Source organism: Pteronotus mesoamericanus, unplaced genomic scaffold (genome assembly GCF_021234165.1).
Source record: "Pteronotus mesoamericanus isolate MK-2021 breed Mesoamerican mustached bat unplaced genomic scaffold, CSHL_Meso_final contig_20, whole genome shotgun sequence".
Lineage (NCBI taxonomy): Eukaryota > Metazoa > Chordata > Mammalia > Chiroptera > Mormoopidae > Pteronotus > Pteronotus mesoamericanus.
The window spans coordinates 31515099-31531425 of record NW_026555085.1 but is presented as its reverse complement, the minus strand read 5'-3'; the positions used below and the strand labels follow the sequence as shown (position 1 = coordinate 31531425).

General features: G+C 33.3%; 1 protein-coding gene across 2 annotated transcripts in view; it reads right to left on the bottom strand.

Annotated features, from left to right (window-relative positions):
- Positions 1-16327, bottom strand: part of ADGRB3 (adhesion G protein-coupled receptor B3) — a 706145-nt gene that overhangs the window by 416664 nt on the left and 273154 nt on the right. For both annotated transcript variants that reach the window (XM_054569550.1, XM_054569551.1), the window contains exons 4-5: positions 14229-14390; positions 7573-7737 (exon numbers count right to left, since the gene is read on the bottom strand). In XM_054569550.1, coding sequence (XP_054425525.1) covers positions 7573-7737; positions 14229-14390 — 327 coding nt within the window. The remainder of the gene's footprint in view (positions 1-7572; positions 7738-14228; positions 14391-16327) is intronic.

Here is a 16327-nt window from a genome sequence, read left to right as displayed (position 1 = left end):
ATTAGTAGAAACAGAAAAAAGTAAATACATTTGAGCTATTTTCTGGATATAGAGCTAATTGGTTGGTGCTAAAGTATGGAAAAATAGAGAATCAAAGTTGACTTCTATGGTTTTGGCTTATTGAAACAGATAAATGGTGGAAACTCTTATTGAACTGCATTAGACCAGCATTCAAACAGGTCAGGGTGTATGTAGTCCTGAAATCAATGTCAGTTTTGAACACTCTGAATTTGGAATGCCATTATAGATATAACGCAGGGAGTCTTGAATTACAAAAACTTTAAAAAAATATCTTCCAAATTTATTTGAAATGTAACCATCCCCCCTTTTTATTTTACTCCTTTCACGGCACAGCATTCAATAAACATTGGGTGCACAATTTCTTCTATAATATGCAGCCAGGATAAGAATCAACACTGTCTTAGGCTTTTTCTCTATTTCTCTTCATTTTCATCATAAGCATTTTCAGCTGGATTTTTTTAGTCTTAGTTTTCAATTTAAAAACTCTAAATGCTTATTACTTTATGAACTGTCTTACAAAGGTGAGTAAGAATAGAGAACAGTCAGCCTGTGTTTTGAAGCTGGGCGAGTGCTGAGCGATCAGCCTGTCTTACCATCACGGAATGTGCTTCCTTGTACAACAATGTCACACAGGGGACATTTAAAGTTTTGCTTCAGTATGTGACAGATTACCAGATTTTCTGGGCCCAGAAGAATTAAAATTGCAATGGATAAATTGCTAGATTCCTGGGGTTGACTTTGTTATATGAAAGTCCTCCCGCCATACGCTTAGAGTTGCAACTGTGTTCACCTGGAAGAGAAACCTGTCGCCCATGTATGGGGCCAAATTACATCCTGTGACACATTTTAACAAAAATATGATTTCAGTCTATTCTCACATTTTGATCAATAACTGGTGACAATATAGAATAGCATGAAAAACAAGTTAGATAAAATACTCATCCACAAAGTCAGGAATATTTTGGATAATAAAACCATAATTTCAGCAGCTGTTCTGGGTTGATTGTTGCTGACTAATGAAGCTATCCATGGGAAGGAATTGTAGGGAGAAGCATTCTGGCGCTGGCTTTGAGGCTACCTAATATAGTGATAATGAAATTCAAGAGTTCAGATTCCTCTTGCTTTGGGCAAATGCTGAAGAACATAAAGCTATGGTTCCAACTTGCTATTTTAAAATAAATTACAAAAGAGAAAAATCAAAATGAAATACCATGTAAAAATTAGAATTTAAAGTGGAAGTAATGATAATGCTAAGATGAATGTTTTAAAAAGTTGTTAAGACAAAGTTTAAGTGAGAAAAAATATTAAGTAATAAAAGCAAGCAAACCAGGATTAAGAAACACATTATTTAAAACTCCTATAAGTTAAACACAAAGACCTCAGGAGTAATGCTAAAAATATGAAATGACATAAAATGAATACAATTGCCACACAAAAGACTAGAAGATGAAAAAGAAAAAACACGTGCCCTGGCTAGTGTGGCTCAGTGGGTTGAGCATCAGCCTGCAAACCTAAAGGTCTCCAGTTTGACTCTCAGTCAGGGCACATGCGTAGGTTGCAGGCCAGATGGAGGCGTGCGAGAGGCAAATGATAGATGTTTTTCTTGCACATAGATGTTTCTCTCCCTCTCTTTCTCCCTCCTTTCCCCTCTCTCTAAAAAATAAATAAAAATCTTAAAAAAAAGATAAACTGCGAATCAATTAAAGAACAGGTTAATGAGGCCGCATTCGAACTGTAACATCCTCCTGCAGAGACAACCAGAGACCTTTGAACTAAGGTCAGGCAAATGTTTCGCATCTTCCCACTCAGTGTCCTCACCAGAAGGGCTCCCTGCAGAGGGACCTTGGGCAGGCCACTTTCTCATAGCTGCTGAGGAATCAGTATTTGAGGTCCTCGGGAGACTGAAGCCTCTTGTTCTACGTAAAAGAGATATTTGGGTCCCTCTCTGTTCCTGAGGACCAACGCTTGGGTGATTCTTTCCTCTCTTTAGGGTTTGTAAGACTCTGCAAATATACCCAGAAACTACAACCTGACAGGATCCACAGGAATGTAGTTCGCAAATGTAGGACCGACCAGTGCGACAGTGCTTAGTCCCACAGACTGACGGGAGCCTTATGTATGCAATTCTCCCTGTACTAACCTGACCAAGGAAACACCCCTTTGAGTTTATGATTAAGGCTGTACATAAGAAACCAAACTAAAAAATGATCATAATATCCCGAATTTATTTCACCTATTCCTCCCTAAATTCTTTACTTGTAAAGTAATATTCTTATATAAGTCATGATAACTATCCTCTACATTATATTGTTTTATACTTTTAAAAGATTCTTCCACCTAATTTTAATTATATAAAAATCCTATAATATAGAAGTTCATAAAGACTGTCTCCACTTTATAAATGAGAAAATTGAGGAACAAAAAAGATAAATAAGTTGCCTCAGTTAATATTTATAATTAAGGATTGGAACTGAACCTTAATCCATGTCTTATGAATTCCAGGCTATTCTGTTTCCCACAGAATTATATAATTAAATTCATTTATACATATTTCAGGACATAAATGAAAACTTATTGGTCAATGGTTTTTTCATTTATTTTAGGCTTCAATCTGTCACTCAGTTATTATAATCCCTATCCTCTATATTATGAGGACTCTACTACATAAAACATCAGAATAAGAATTGCCAAAAATGAGAAAAAAGAGGACCAAACTTAAATCATTGATTCCTTCAGTCTTCAAATGCTAAAAGAGGGATATTTTTTTTTCTAAAGTAATATACTATAAAGAAAATTACTATGATGCTTGAGTCTTCGAACTACGAACTTAAGCTTTTATTTTCCCTAAAGGATTTGATGTTGGAAAAGGCTATGCAACTTTATTTTGGCGATGTATATACACACACACACACACACACACACATACACACACAGGGTCCAGTCAAATAATTCCCTTTTTTTTATTACAAAATCATAACCATGTAATTCTATAACATAACAATATCATACTCAAATACACCACGTGATATTTTAGGTGAAATGTTCAAATTTATGTCCATTTCATGTAACATTTGTGTTATGTGACATTCACGTAACCTACCAACTACACTCAATTAAGCCTTACTTCTGCTGGGCCTTGTACATATATAATTTTAATGAAGGGCATGCCTAGAAAATGTAAACATTTTATTATGTCTGACCCTTCTCTCCTTTTGAATGTTAATAAAAATCAAAATCATTAAAAACAGAAGGCTCTCAAGCGGTCAAATCAGCACAGGAGGAGTTGCATCAAGGTGACTTCCTGGAACTGGTCTGACACAGCTAGACCTCAGTGCCGTTAGCAGCTGGCTCAGGGCTCATAGCTAGACTATGTTATCTCATGTTGGACCTGAAACCATCTCAGAGGACATTAACATTGGACAAGGTCACTCTAAGACTGTGGTAAAGTGAGATAAAACAAGGTCACTTCATAGACAAAATCAAGGGCACAGTGCAACCAACAAAGTTCCAAACATTCTCTTCTCTCAGCTAATATGAGTGAGTACCACTTCTTTACCAATGACATTAGTCTTCTTTCCTCCTAGATAATTTATTAAGGTACCAAATCACAGAATTCCACCCCCCTACTTTCTGACATTACCAAATCCAGAGCAGAGCCCCATTTCCTTAAACCCTTCCTGAAATCAACCAACACAAAAGTAAACAATTAAATATTTTCTAACATCCTCTTACTGAGGTGCCCCACAGTTCCCTATGCCATTGATTTTCCCTCACTGCCAAGAATAACAACCTCATCCTGTTCAACTGCAGGTGTTATCCTGATGGCCTTTGACTGGAGTTAATTGTTATAATACAATAATATTTATATATTGTTTGCTATTTACCAAGTTCTCTCCCTTATTGCATCTCACATAGTCCTCTCACAGTTCTGTGAAGGGGTATTATTCACAATACTACAGTCCCCGTTTTATGGAAGAAGAAACTAGGGATCAGAGAAGCAACACAGATATTGAAAGGTGAGGTCTAAATTTAAAAAGTCCAAGTTCCTTTTACTACACCACATCAATGTATTATTCAATATACTCAGAAAAATATCCTATAAAATGTTGGGATGAGGACTAACTAGAAATTGGGATATGTATATGTTAAGAAATTGGATATTGTCAAGTAAAAGTTGCATGAAGAGATAAAAAGGAAATGAAAGAGAATTTCCTTGATGCCAAATACATCAGTTAATAGTACTATAAACTTGATGCTCAGTTAGTGACTGCAATGAAAATTTAGAGAAAACAGAAAAGTAGGTTGGATTGCCAAAATTTCTAAGTTTGGTGAAATGAAAGAAACAGGTCACAAAGACCACTGAACATAAACATACATACACTCACCCTTCCATAATATCACACTTAATTACTAGTATACATGAGAAAAGGTGGAAAATGAGGTCACATTATGTTTCTGAGTCAGGGAATAAATCATAGTGAATTCCTTCACCTGCTCTATGCCGCTGGCCTACCTTCCCCCAACCAACACCAGTCTCTGTTGTCAGACATGGTACCCAAATTAGTAACTAATAATTCAAAGTAGGTTAATGCCATATCTACCTTTTACTTTTCTATATTTTCTCCATATATGGATCCCAGGCAAATGGTTTACCCTAACCTCAAAAGAAGTGGGAGGAAGTTGAACAATCACTAAGGAAAGTACCTGATCAAAATAGGATGTCATCTACTTCTAAGCTGATATAAAAATTTACATAAATAATACATATTTCATTATTTGATGTAAACAATACACATCATGTCTACACAACACCTACTTCTTTATAGTGGTTATATGTGTTTCTTTGAACAGATGCTGAAATACTGTTCTGACATGATCCCACACGAAAATGTCAACTATCCATTACTGCAACCCACAAGGCCAAATTCAGCAAAGATGGTGCATAGACACCAAATTTGTTGTTTCAAATGTCTCTTTTGTCATCTTCTGGTTTTCACTTCACAACTTGCCTAAGCAAGGAAAAACAACTGTAGGCTTTGACCCACCGTTTTCATTATTGATGCACTTCCTATGACACTTTACCCCTTCAGATGATGACTTAGGAATCTCAGGTAGAATGGCTGCAAGAAATGTAGGTTGGACCCAGAGTTCTCAAATCACTACCTTTCATTGAGGTAGAATACTCTCATGTTTTTCAGAACTGCATTCAAATGTCACATGCTTATGTCTGAATCCTATAAATAAATTGTAAATTTCTTGAGGTCAGGGACTATATATTCTTCTCAGTAGTGTTTTACATCTTGTTGATACTTGATGCTTTTCATATTTAGTGAAGATGCCTGAATTTAGTGATAAGAAAATTAGTTCTAAGAAGAATTCCAAATGTTTACATCAGATAAGTCCTATATATTTCAAAAGCTTAATGCCCCAAATTTTGGCACATAGCAAGAAAATTGGGATACATGGTGGTAAGAATTTTACATCTTTAATAATGCAACTAAACTCAAGAATGGCAGTAAAGGGGTCATGAAGGACACATAATAATTTATTAAGTACTCTGGATGGACCTATAATGATCACTTAGGAGAGAATATGAGCTAGGTCCCATTTACAAATAATATAAACATACCTTTTAAAAATTAAGGACCTATACAAAAGAAAGCTATCCAATTAATATGGTCTTAGAGTGATTCCAATGATGATCTAATACTGTTAAAACATGAGAAGCTTGAAAACACACATGGTTCCTACTTGCGTGATAAAGCAACAACTATATCAACTTAGGAAAATGAGATTTCTTAGCTGACTTTTAAAACTTAGTATCCCTACCTGATATCCAAGCATTTTATTCCTAGAAAAATTCATGGAAAGAAGACTATGAGAAATCTGGTTGATAGTATTTTAATTGATCAGTGTCATTTTGTCTTTGCACTAGGAGTCAAGTGAGGTAAAAGAAGCAATGAAAACTAACATATTAAAAGATATTTTACAGTTGACTATTATTTTTTATTTTCCCATGTTATCTACTTTTTCATACTCCATGAACAAATAAGAGGGAACTATATTATACTATATATGTCACAACTCAGCACTTAAAAAAAGATTCTAAAATTTGAATAAGCTTGCCCAAATTTTTGGAAAAGTAGCAGAGCATAAATACATATGTGCCCTCCTATCTGTATATTTATAAAAAAATGTAAAGACAGCATATAACTGATTTCATAAATACATTTTCTGGGAGAAACTCATAAATAATTAACCATGATTTTTTGACTCCCCAATAGTCATAATTACACAGACATTAAATTCTAAGTGTTATATTCATAATTTATAGAATTCTAGGAGAACAATGTTATTCAATATAAATATTACATCTTTAACTTTATATTCCTAAGTATAGGAACCTACTAGTCTTTATATCAACTAAAAGGGAACAATTAAGCTTGTTAGGTGACTGTTGCATATCTATATTATAGATCATTTTTCATAGTTTAAGATGTTTTATATACTTAAAATTTCCAGAAGAACTTTGAATCATTGTCTCATAATATAGGATATTAACTTGGGGAATTTAGAGGGCAAATAAAACTAAACGTGAGTTGGATAATGTGTTTGGAGCACATTACTGGCATCCTAGCTATGTTGCTTGGATATAGAATATGTGACTAAATGGCCCCATGAGAAAATCTCCTAAGTCGTAGATGAATAATTATTTATTTTGGTCTCTGCTATTCTTGTTAGCGTTTGTCATTTCCCACCCATGTCTTGTGCCTTTGCTAGTCATGGGAGATTCTATCATTTGTGTGAGTATGTGTACGTGTATTTTTCTCCCATAAATTGTAAGCCCCTGGAAGCTAGGGATCATTCTTTCTCATTTTGTAGATTTTGTTTTATGTTTGATTATTTCAATAACCTAAATAACAGCATTATAAAGACTTATCTCTCTAATAATGGTGATACTATTAAAGACATGTAAAATAGAATTCAAACGTTTTAAAGAAAAATTTGACATAACAAAGTCACTCTAAAAACAGTCTTCACAATCACAATGATTATATCATTTATGATCTAACCATTTTATGTATCTAGCAGTGGCTCTAGATGAATTTATTTTCCAGAAAATACATATTATTTTCATATATGGTCATTTGCACACTTCCATTCCTAAACTGAATGAGTGTGAGAGAATAACATCAAAAGGACTGCCTTCCTCTACACCGGTCTCTCTAGTTACAGTATGAAGGCAACAGTCACTCTCAAGTCTTTGTGACTTCTTATGATTTTCCCAGAATGGAAAACCAAGTGTAGATAAAATCTTAGTGAAAAGCATTACTATGCATTATTTACAGAAATCCAGTAAATGTGAGCCCTGATGGGTACTCAGTTAAGGAAGTACTATACACCATTCTATATGACAAAATCAGGAATGGTAACCAGTTTTAATCAAGAAACAATAACCCAAAACCACATTTTCCATTGTGATGGAATGAAGGCTGTGCTCTTAAAATTTCTTAATACATATACAAAGTAGACAAATGCAAACACGCTCACCTGGGCATAGAGCAATATTACAAGGCTTGTGATGTGTTTCAGGTCCTTCACACGGCCTTCCCCCATACTGAGGAGGTGTGCATGACCTTGTTCTTGTTCTTTGGCCTCGACCACAAGTAAATGAACATAAACTCCATGGTGACCACTCCTCCCAAACTCCATGTACTGTAACAAAGTAAAGAAGCTTCAACAACAAAAGCAGAGAGGTAAAAATCAAAGATTTTTATCCCTCATAATTAAGAAAAAAACCTCATCAAATTACAATTATGAAGATATTTTAACAATTCATTTGAGTTAACATTATTATTTGCCACAAAATGTAAAAAGTAATAAGAAAATTAGTAATTAGGAAAATCACATGCATTTTTTCTGTATTTGAAGTTATTCATGCTATAAAGTTTAAGTGTTTTCTTAATGAAAAAGTACCACTCTCTCCCTGATAATAGAGTCATGAGTTATTTTTAACTAAAACAACTAAAGTAGTATTAGAAAAGTAAATTTATGATAACAGAGGTGAACCTCTGGAGTTAAATTTGCATTTAAATAGATAAGGGCCTACTTAACTCTTCCAAGAAAGTTTCAGGATTAATGAGTTTAGGGTGTCAGAAAAAACATCTGAAAATTGATGGTACATATTTTAAATAGCTTTTAACCTCAAATTTTAAAAACTAAATGTATTTTTGCTATTTAAAAATGTAGTTATTTAAACTATTTTTAAATAGGAGGGAAATTTCAATAACCATATCTACTTGCATAAAGAGCCTCTTCTTTCCCTGTTTTAAAAGGAGTGGCAAATACAAAGGTGTCTTTCTAGTAGCCAAGAAAAGAGAAGATGGCACTGGGAATCCTCCTAATCACTATAAATTTCTAGAGAAAACAAGTGATCTAATTAAAATTATGCCTAACATAATTTATTGATACACCGATACTTCAAGTTTACCATTGTAATAAAGTCAAACTTGATCAGAAATGTTAATACAATACTTATATAATATTCACTGTCAATAAATATTGACATTTTCTGGATAAAGTTCATTAGGGTTTAAAGGTCAGATCCTTTTCTTGCACTGTAAAAACACTAATCTCAACCAAATTCTTAATTTTGGGACAGGAAGTAGCAGCATTCCATGGATAATGCAAATTATAATTTATAAAGGCTGGGCAAAATGTGCTCTTTCTTTCAAAAGCTCCTGTGTTACCTCTAGTTTTACCATGATCTTTGAAGTTCAAGACGCCCACTGGTATGACTTGGAGGAGTAGAAATTTATGATAGAAGATGACGATAAAAAGATGTTCATTTCTCCTCAAAAATGGTAGCAGTAGGTAGAAGTCCATATAAAATGTCAGAGGGGTTATATGAGTATAGGTTGCATATCTAGAATTTTTTGCAAGTATATGCTAACCAAGTTGTTACTGTAAAAACAGATATAAGATACTTTAATTACAAAGTACCTCATTCTCTTCTATTTATACAACTGAGCTGCTCCAAATGGTTATGAAAATATTTCAAATATGGAAAAAATAGCCAAATTTGAATAATAATGACAAGTTCTTTAAGATTCTATAAAACTTGCTAAAGAATATATTTTTTAAATATATAGAAAAAGTAAAAGAGTGAGATAAATTATGTTTACATATTTCCCATTTAAATTTGAGATAACTGAAGCCAGCTTATATTCATTGAAATAAGAATACATTGTAAATCTTACCTAATCTAAGGAAAAATATACATATGCCTATATTTACATATAGGTAATATGTTATCAATTATAGCAAGATATTTTAAAAGTAATCTGTATGACTATATTTTATATTAAATATATACTTTTAATCAATCTTTGCATGATTTCTAGTTACCAAAATCTCTTCATTCTTATCTCTTTTCTTCCTATTTTCCAAATAAAATATAAGTAGACTATACAGTACAGTGGAAACTCAGTTCTTGAACTTAATTCATTATGGAAAACTGAGAAGCGATTTGTTATAAAAACGAATCTCCTTTGTTTGTTGCCTGAGAGACCCGTAACTGACCACACAGGTACATCAGGAAGCGTTGTCAGGTAGATTGTCGAGACCTGAAGTTACTTAAATAATAGAGACATTTTTTTTTCTGTGAACGACTTGGTCAAGAACCAAATTGTTTGAGAATGAAGCCATTCTTGAGATGCAAGGTTTAACTATTCATATTGCTGGTTCTAGTCATTTTCTTTTGATGAAATCACATTGCTCTATGTACATTGAATAATCCCAGAAGAAAAAAAGCTGGTAAACAGGCATATTTTTCTCTATTAATCTCAAAGAAGTGTTGATTAATTTTGATGGCTTACTTAAAGTTGTAATCCTCTGAAAAATGAAGCTACTTATTACTTTTTAACATTCATCATTGTTCCAGGTGAAATTTAATGACTTTTCCATATCATTTTTAAAAAGCAGAAATACTTTTTTATTTTAAAAGAACACAAAATTATTAATAATTTGTTATTTTAGATATTGTTGAAAATGTAGGAAACTATAGCACATATACTAAATTTTATGGATGCTATTCATAAGATATGTGGTAAAAGTTAGATATTTTATTTTAATGGCAAATATTACACAAATTCTTTATTTTTTCAGTAAAATATGAAAATCTGTAAATGATCTAGTCAATTTGAAGAATCTAATATTTTTCTTTTTACTTGGACACTACCTATATTATCACATCTCTATTCTGTGCTACCTAGAGATGAAATAAGAAATACACAATACACAAATTATGTTACTACCAGATTTTTAAATAAGCATACAAATTATATTATGATTTATATTGGGATATATAAAATAATTCCTTTAAGTAAAAGGTTTTGTTTTTTCCATAAGAATAAATGGAATTGAAAACTGACATTTACAAAAAAATTTCAAAATCATTCCTTACTCTAAATAAACCTCTAAAGGATTAGAATATGCATAGAGTAGATCTGTGGTTTTCTATCAGAGCAATTTTGCCACCCAGGGGACATTTGGCAATATCCAGAGAGATTTTTAGTTGTCACAGCTCAGGAGAAAAAGGAGAGCTGCTGGTATCTAAAGGATAGAAGCCAGGGATGCTGCTAAATATCCAAAAATGCTCAGGCCAGCCCCCCAAGACAAAGAATTGATTTATGTCAAAAATGTCAATAGCACCAAAGTTTGGAAACCTTGGAAGATACCATAAAACTATAATTTAGAAATTGGGACAGTAAATATACAATTTAATGTAGCTCCCCATTTTTCTTAATTTACTTTCTGTTTATCCCTATCATTCTCTTCTCTGAGTAATAAGAGGTTTTGAAGAATCTAGAATGTCAAAGCAACAATTTTTCAACAGGCTGGTTATCTTAGGATTCATATTAGAAGTAATACATTATTATGCATTTTAACTAAGAAAATCCTTATTTTGAAATTTGAATAATATGGGTAAAAGGTAACTGATTTATAACATTATTGATTAGCCTTTAATAGTGCAAACTAATATAAGCACTAATGCGATCATTCCACATATTTTGTGGAAAGTGACTTTCATATTTAGTTTGTCCTTGTATCATTTTTATTAATTATATGTCAAATACACTTGAGTATCCACAGTGTGACAAGTGGGTTATTGATTTCTGAACACATTTTCTTCATGGGAATTTTGGTAATTTACAGTATTATTTTAGAAATATATTTACAATGTTTAAAGTACTATTTAAGCTTTTAAAAATCATTTTTTGTCTCTGTTTTCATGATATATCATTTTGAAAAGAAATACATATTTACCAGTATGGCAAATAACTGAACAAAATATTGAACACAAAACACTTCATAATAAATGCAATAACCATCTAAAAGACTTTAGCTATCACAGTGTACTATAGTGGAATACTTGTTCTACATATTTATTTTTATTGCTTATACTAGTACAAATATCAATAATGAAGTTGTTAAATTATTCTTATTGTTTGAAAAATGAACAAGAAATTACCCAAATGCTTTTCATTCTCTTTAATTCAACATCTGAACTATAACAATGATTAAAATATACATATTTCTTTTTATCAGTATTCTTTAACCAAATTTAGAAAGACAAACATATATATATATATACACACACACGCATATGTATGTATATATACATATGATGGTGAAGAAAAACTAGTAACATATAGTTCTTTAGTCGATAAAATGCTGGAAGTTTAAAAATTTGAGGAACACCTCTGTAACCACAGAACATTTTCGTTTTCTGGACATCAGATATAGAGTGAAAGGGAGAGCACTCTGGTCCAGCTACCAATGCTCTCTGTGCCCAGTGAAGGGATGAGGTGGATCATAACTAACAAAACAAACAAGCAAGGAAAATATCACCAGGAACATTGAAAGAAAAAAGAAACCAACAGAATCAAGAGGGAAGGAGTGGGGGGGCGGGGAAAGGGAGGGGAAGGGTCAAGTCAAGGAACAGGTATAAAGGACCCATGGACAAAGCCAAAGTGGGGAAGAATTGAGGGAGGGAAGTGGGGGAGAGGGGCAGGAAAAAGTGGTGGCAGGAAAGTGGAAACAAATGTATTTGAACAATAAAAACAAACAAACAAACAAACAAAAAACAATAATAACTGTCTCTGGCAGACAGATGGAGTTTTCTGTGTCAGTCAACCATATGAATGTGTTTAACTAGTGGCTGGAAAGTAAGCTCTGAATACAGAATTGTGGAGAACTCTTCAACACCCATTCAGACTTCCCCGTGGGCATCCATTTGCTTTTAGACTCTATCCTTGTATGTTAAAAGAATCTTTAGTGTTCAAATGCTGACAAGATAAATTTATATATCAAGTACAGCTTAATTTTCTATTAAAACTTTTATCATTGTTAAGGGGATGAAAATTGATCTTGGAACTCTTAACAGAAATACTGTATATAACTAAGGGCCTGTTTAAGTACTAGTCTAGACAAGGTACTCTGTCCACACTAAGTGAAAATCCATAAGTATTCAACCATGAGGTTGTTTCACCTATAAACTTTAGAAAACTTAGAATTCTTAGAATCCCCAGCTCCTACTGCTCCTTGTTTCCTTTCTCTGGAATTACATACTTAGAATCTGTTCCCTCTATGGCCCCTGATTTTGTCATCTTTTTTCATCATCTCCCCTTTCCAACTTAAGAATTTTTTCCCCTCTAAAAAAAAATCTTTTTATTTTTCACTTGATTTTTTTTCATGTAGTGTAATTCCCCATGACTCTCATTTATTTTTCTCAGTGGAAAGTATTTATTCTGTCTTCCCTTCCTCCTCGCTTCCTGCACTGTTTAGCTTTTATTTCTACCTTCATCTATTGCTTTGTATCTCCCATTTCTGTTATAAAGGGATCTCCCACCTTAAGTGTAAGAGAGTCACTTACATCACTCCTCTCCACTTCCTTTAACTTGCAGTTCTTTCACATTGTCTTTTCTTTTATTGTGATAAAAACACATAATGCAAAATTTAGCACCTAAACTATTTTTAAGCATACAATTTAGTAGCGTTACCTATATTTACATTGTTGTATAGCAGATCTCCAGAACTTTTTATCTTGCCAATCAGAAACTGTACCCACAAAACAACAACTTCTCTAAACTCTCTTTTAATGGGTTGCGCTTGACCATTATGCTGGGAAATTGGGATTATCCCTGTGCTTCCCCCATGCCACCTACTCTCTACTCTCGCTTTTAGCAACTGCAGAATCAGCCATCTCTGGAAATCAAACTCAGCAGAAAACTTTAAAGCACAATTCAGCAGATGAAATGCTGATGCAGTGCCAGTCCCTCTCTTTATGCCCACCCCCTTCTGGAGGCCTCCGGGAAAGCTGTCAATGCAAGCGCAGAGGTCTGTAAGTTTGCATCAGCCATCCACCAAGTGGCTAGAAAAAACTAAGTCTGAAGATTCACTACCTCATGCGTTTTGGACTTCTTGAAAGAAGGTCCACATTCTTTTTAGTACTTATTTTTATATGGAAGTCAGTGGTCTGAGAGGGAGAAACACCTATATTATGCGATGCACTAACAGAGAACAAAAGTTTGATGTAATATGGAAAATCTAACCCTAAAAGAGCAAGCTATTGTGCTATGCTCCATTTAACATGCAAGAAATATGCATTTTATAATGACTTTACGTTTACAAAGCAGTGCACAACTCTGATGAGGGCTGCCGCTTGAATGCAATAACAGGAAATCCTTTGGTCAGGGACACTGTTTCCCTGATAGGGTCAAATAAATTGTAGGAACATAGCTAACTGCCTTGATGACTCTATCTGCTGCCTTAGACAATGAGTAGAGATCATATTTTCAGCATGGTGGCAAATTATGTTATTCTTCAAACATTCAATTGGACATTTTCACCATCTAAAATAAGAAAATACATTGACACTTAAATACTATTACAGGCAGATATAGAAATTTCAAGCTTTTGGTTGCAGTGGGTAAGAGAGTCACTTATATAATCTCGACTGCTTTGAAAGCAGAAATAATCACACACATTATAATAAAATTTCACAATTGAATATGAATTACACTTATCCATTCTAATTAAAATGTCTATACCCAGTTCATATGAAAATAACAAATCAATCTTTCCAAATGCGTAGCATGACACAATTCAATAACATCCACAGTTGTAGTTGCTGCTAACACTACCTGGACAGAGGGCAGTGTTATTGCAAACCCTTGATTCTCTTAATGGGCCGCTGCAGTGTGTCCCGTAAGGTGATACACAAGTTCTGGTTCGCACCTGCGACCCTTGACCACAAGTAACTGAGCATGTGCTCCACTGGGACCACTCTTCCACACCAGATTCACCTGCGTGCAAGACAACAAATAAACATGAAATACTGTCTTGAATATTCATGCAGTGAGCATTATACCAAACTGACATCATGGCATGCAAGGATAATTTAAATGTATTAATACAACAGCACACCAAAAGGTACAAGAAAACATTTAGGAGAAAACAAAGTTAAAGGGAGATACATATTATGCTATTGCAAGGTCCAAGTTTGCTATAATCTTGTTAGCAAAACCACTCTTCACAACTTACACTGTGTCATGGATACTATGAAGGGGCCAGACAGAATTTTTCAACAAGAATTACTGTTGAAGTTGATTCTCTGCAGGCTTTGTACTTTGATGGACAAGGAAAGAAAATGTATTGGTAAATTACTCTGGCTTTGGTGAACAGAAATATATTGATGCATTCTTCTCTAACCCTTTATTGCATAGCCTCCTTTCTGAGGCTGGATGAGGTAAAGCCCTGGAATTTGGGCTTATCTAATTTTTATTGTGTTAAACAAAGACAATTATTTATATTATATTCCTAGTGAAATTCTTACTTTTTCATCTTGTGTCAGCTACTTATTTTGTGAAAATTTATTGAAAACCTTCTGCCGTAATTTTCCCCATGATCTACAGTCATGATTTTTACTTAAAATAAAAAAAAGCCTCTATGATTTCTATTAATTTAATATGGCACTAAATATTACTCAAAAATAGGGAGCTAAAAAGCTAATGAATGTTTGAGTTCATTAATTTTTTTTGAATTAGTTATATATAAATTGGTTAAGACAAAAAATACTGAAATAATCAAGGGTGATCTATACAGTACTTCAAGGACAAACGGATCACAACACTGCACTGCAGTGTAAGCATTACACTGAAACTATGTCTAATTTCTATTATTATCAAAAATCATATTCTAAGAAGACTTAAAGTCAATAATTTCTAAGATCATTGTACTATACTCCCATTTCTATTCTGGCATTATGTTCAGGATAGATTTTTAACACTGATTTGAAAGCCTGTAGTTGCTTTACCCAAATGCAAAATCGGATCAATTACACGCTTGCAGGAACTATTCAAAATTAACCACTTTGTCATTGAAAATGTTTACAGGAAAAGTGTTCCTGAAAACTTTGTAGCATTGATTATATAAATCAATTTATATTTTACAGATCTGTTTAGAATTTGCCGTTGGGACAGAACTCAAAGAACGGAATATAGTAATCCATTTGTCCATCTTTTTTGAAAGGTAAATGGCTAGAAATTACTTGCAGTGCTACTTAAGGCAGCTGGGCCACAGACGGGTACTCAGGGACATACGGATCTCAGGTCAGACTGTAACTCAATTCAATGATTTCTTCACTGAGAATTTCTTTTCTTTTCTTTTCTTTTCTTTTCTTTTTTTAAATGTCAGCTGAAATAAAACATGTGCTTGATAAAGTACTTGACTCTACATTTTGTTGTAAGCTTCTTTTCCCTTTGGAGAGCCCATACAACTAGTTCACAAATAAGCATGGGTCCGCAGACTACCCTTCGGGTAATGCCATTAAGAAGCATTTGCTTTTATAGTGGTCTGCATTATTCACCCAGAGGCATAGAGTATAATGAATTTATAACTGAATATATACCATAAAAGAGCAGAAAGGGCTAAATGAGATGATAAATTACATTAAACAGGGCTTCTTTTTAGTGTTGTGATCATGTTTGTCCTGGAAGTACTATATAGATCACCCTTGATTATTTCAGTATTTTTTGTCTTAACCAATTTATATATAACTAATTCAAAAAATGTTATTGGAAGACCATTTGAATAATATTTAAAGCTTTGCCTCATGATTTGTTATTTTACATTAAAGAAAACTCTATCAAGATTAAAAATCATTATTTTATCAACCCAATAATATGATAACGGTTACAAATATCCACACATATATGTATATATGCACATATTTATTTAAGAA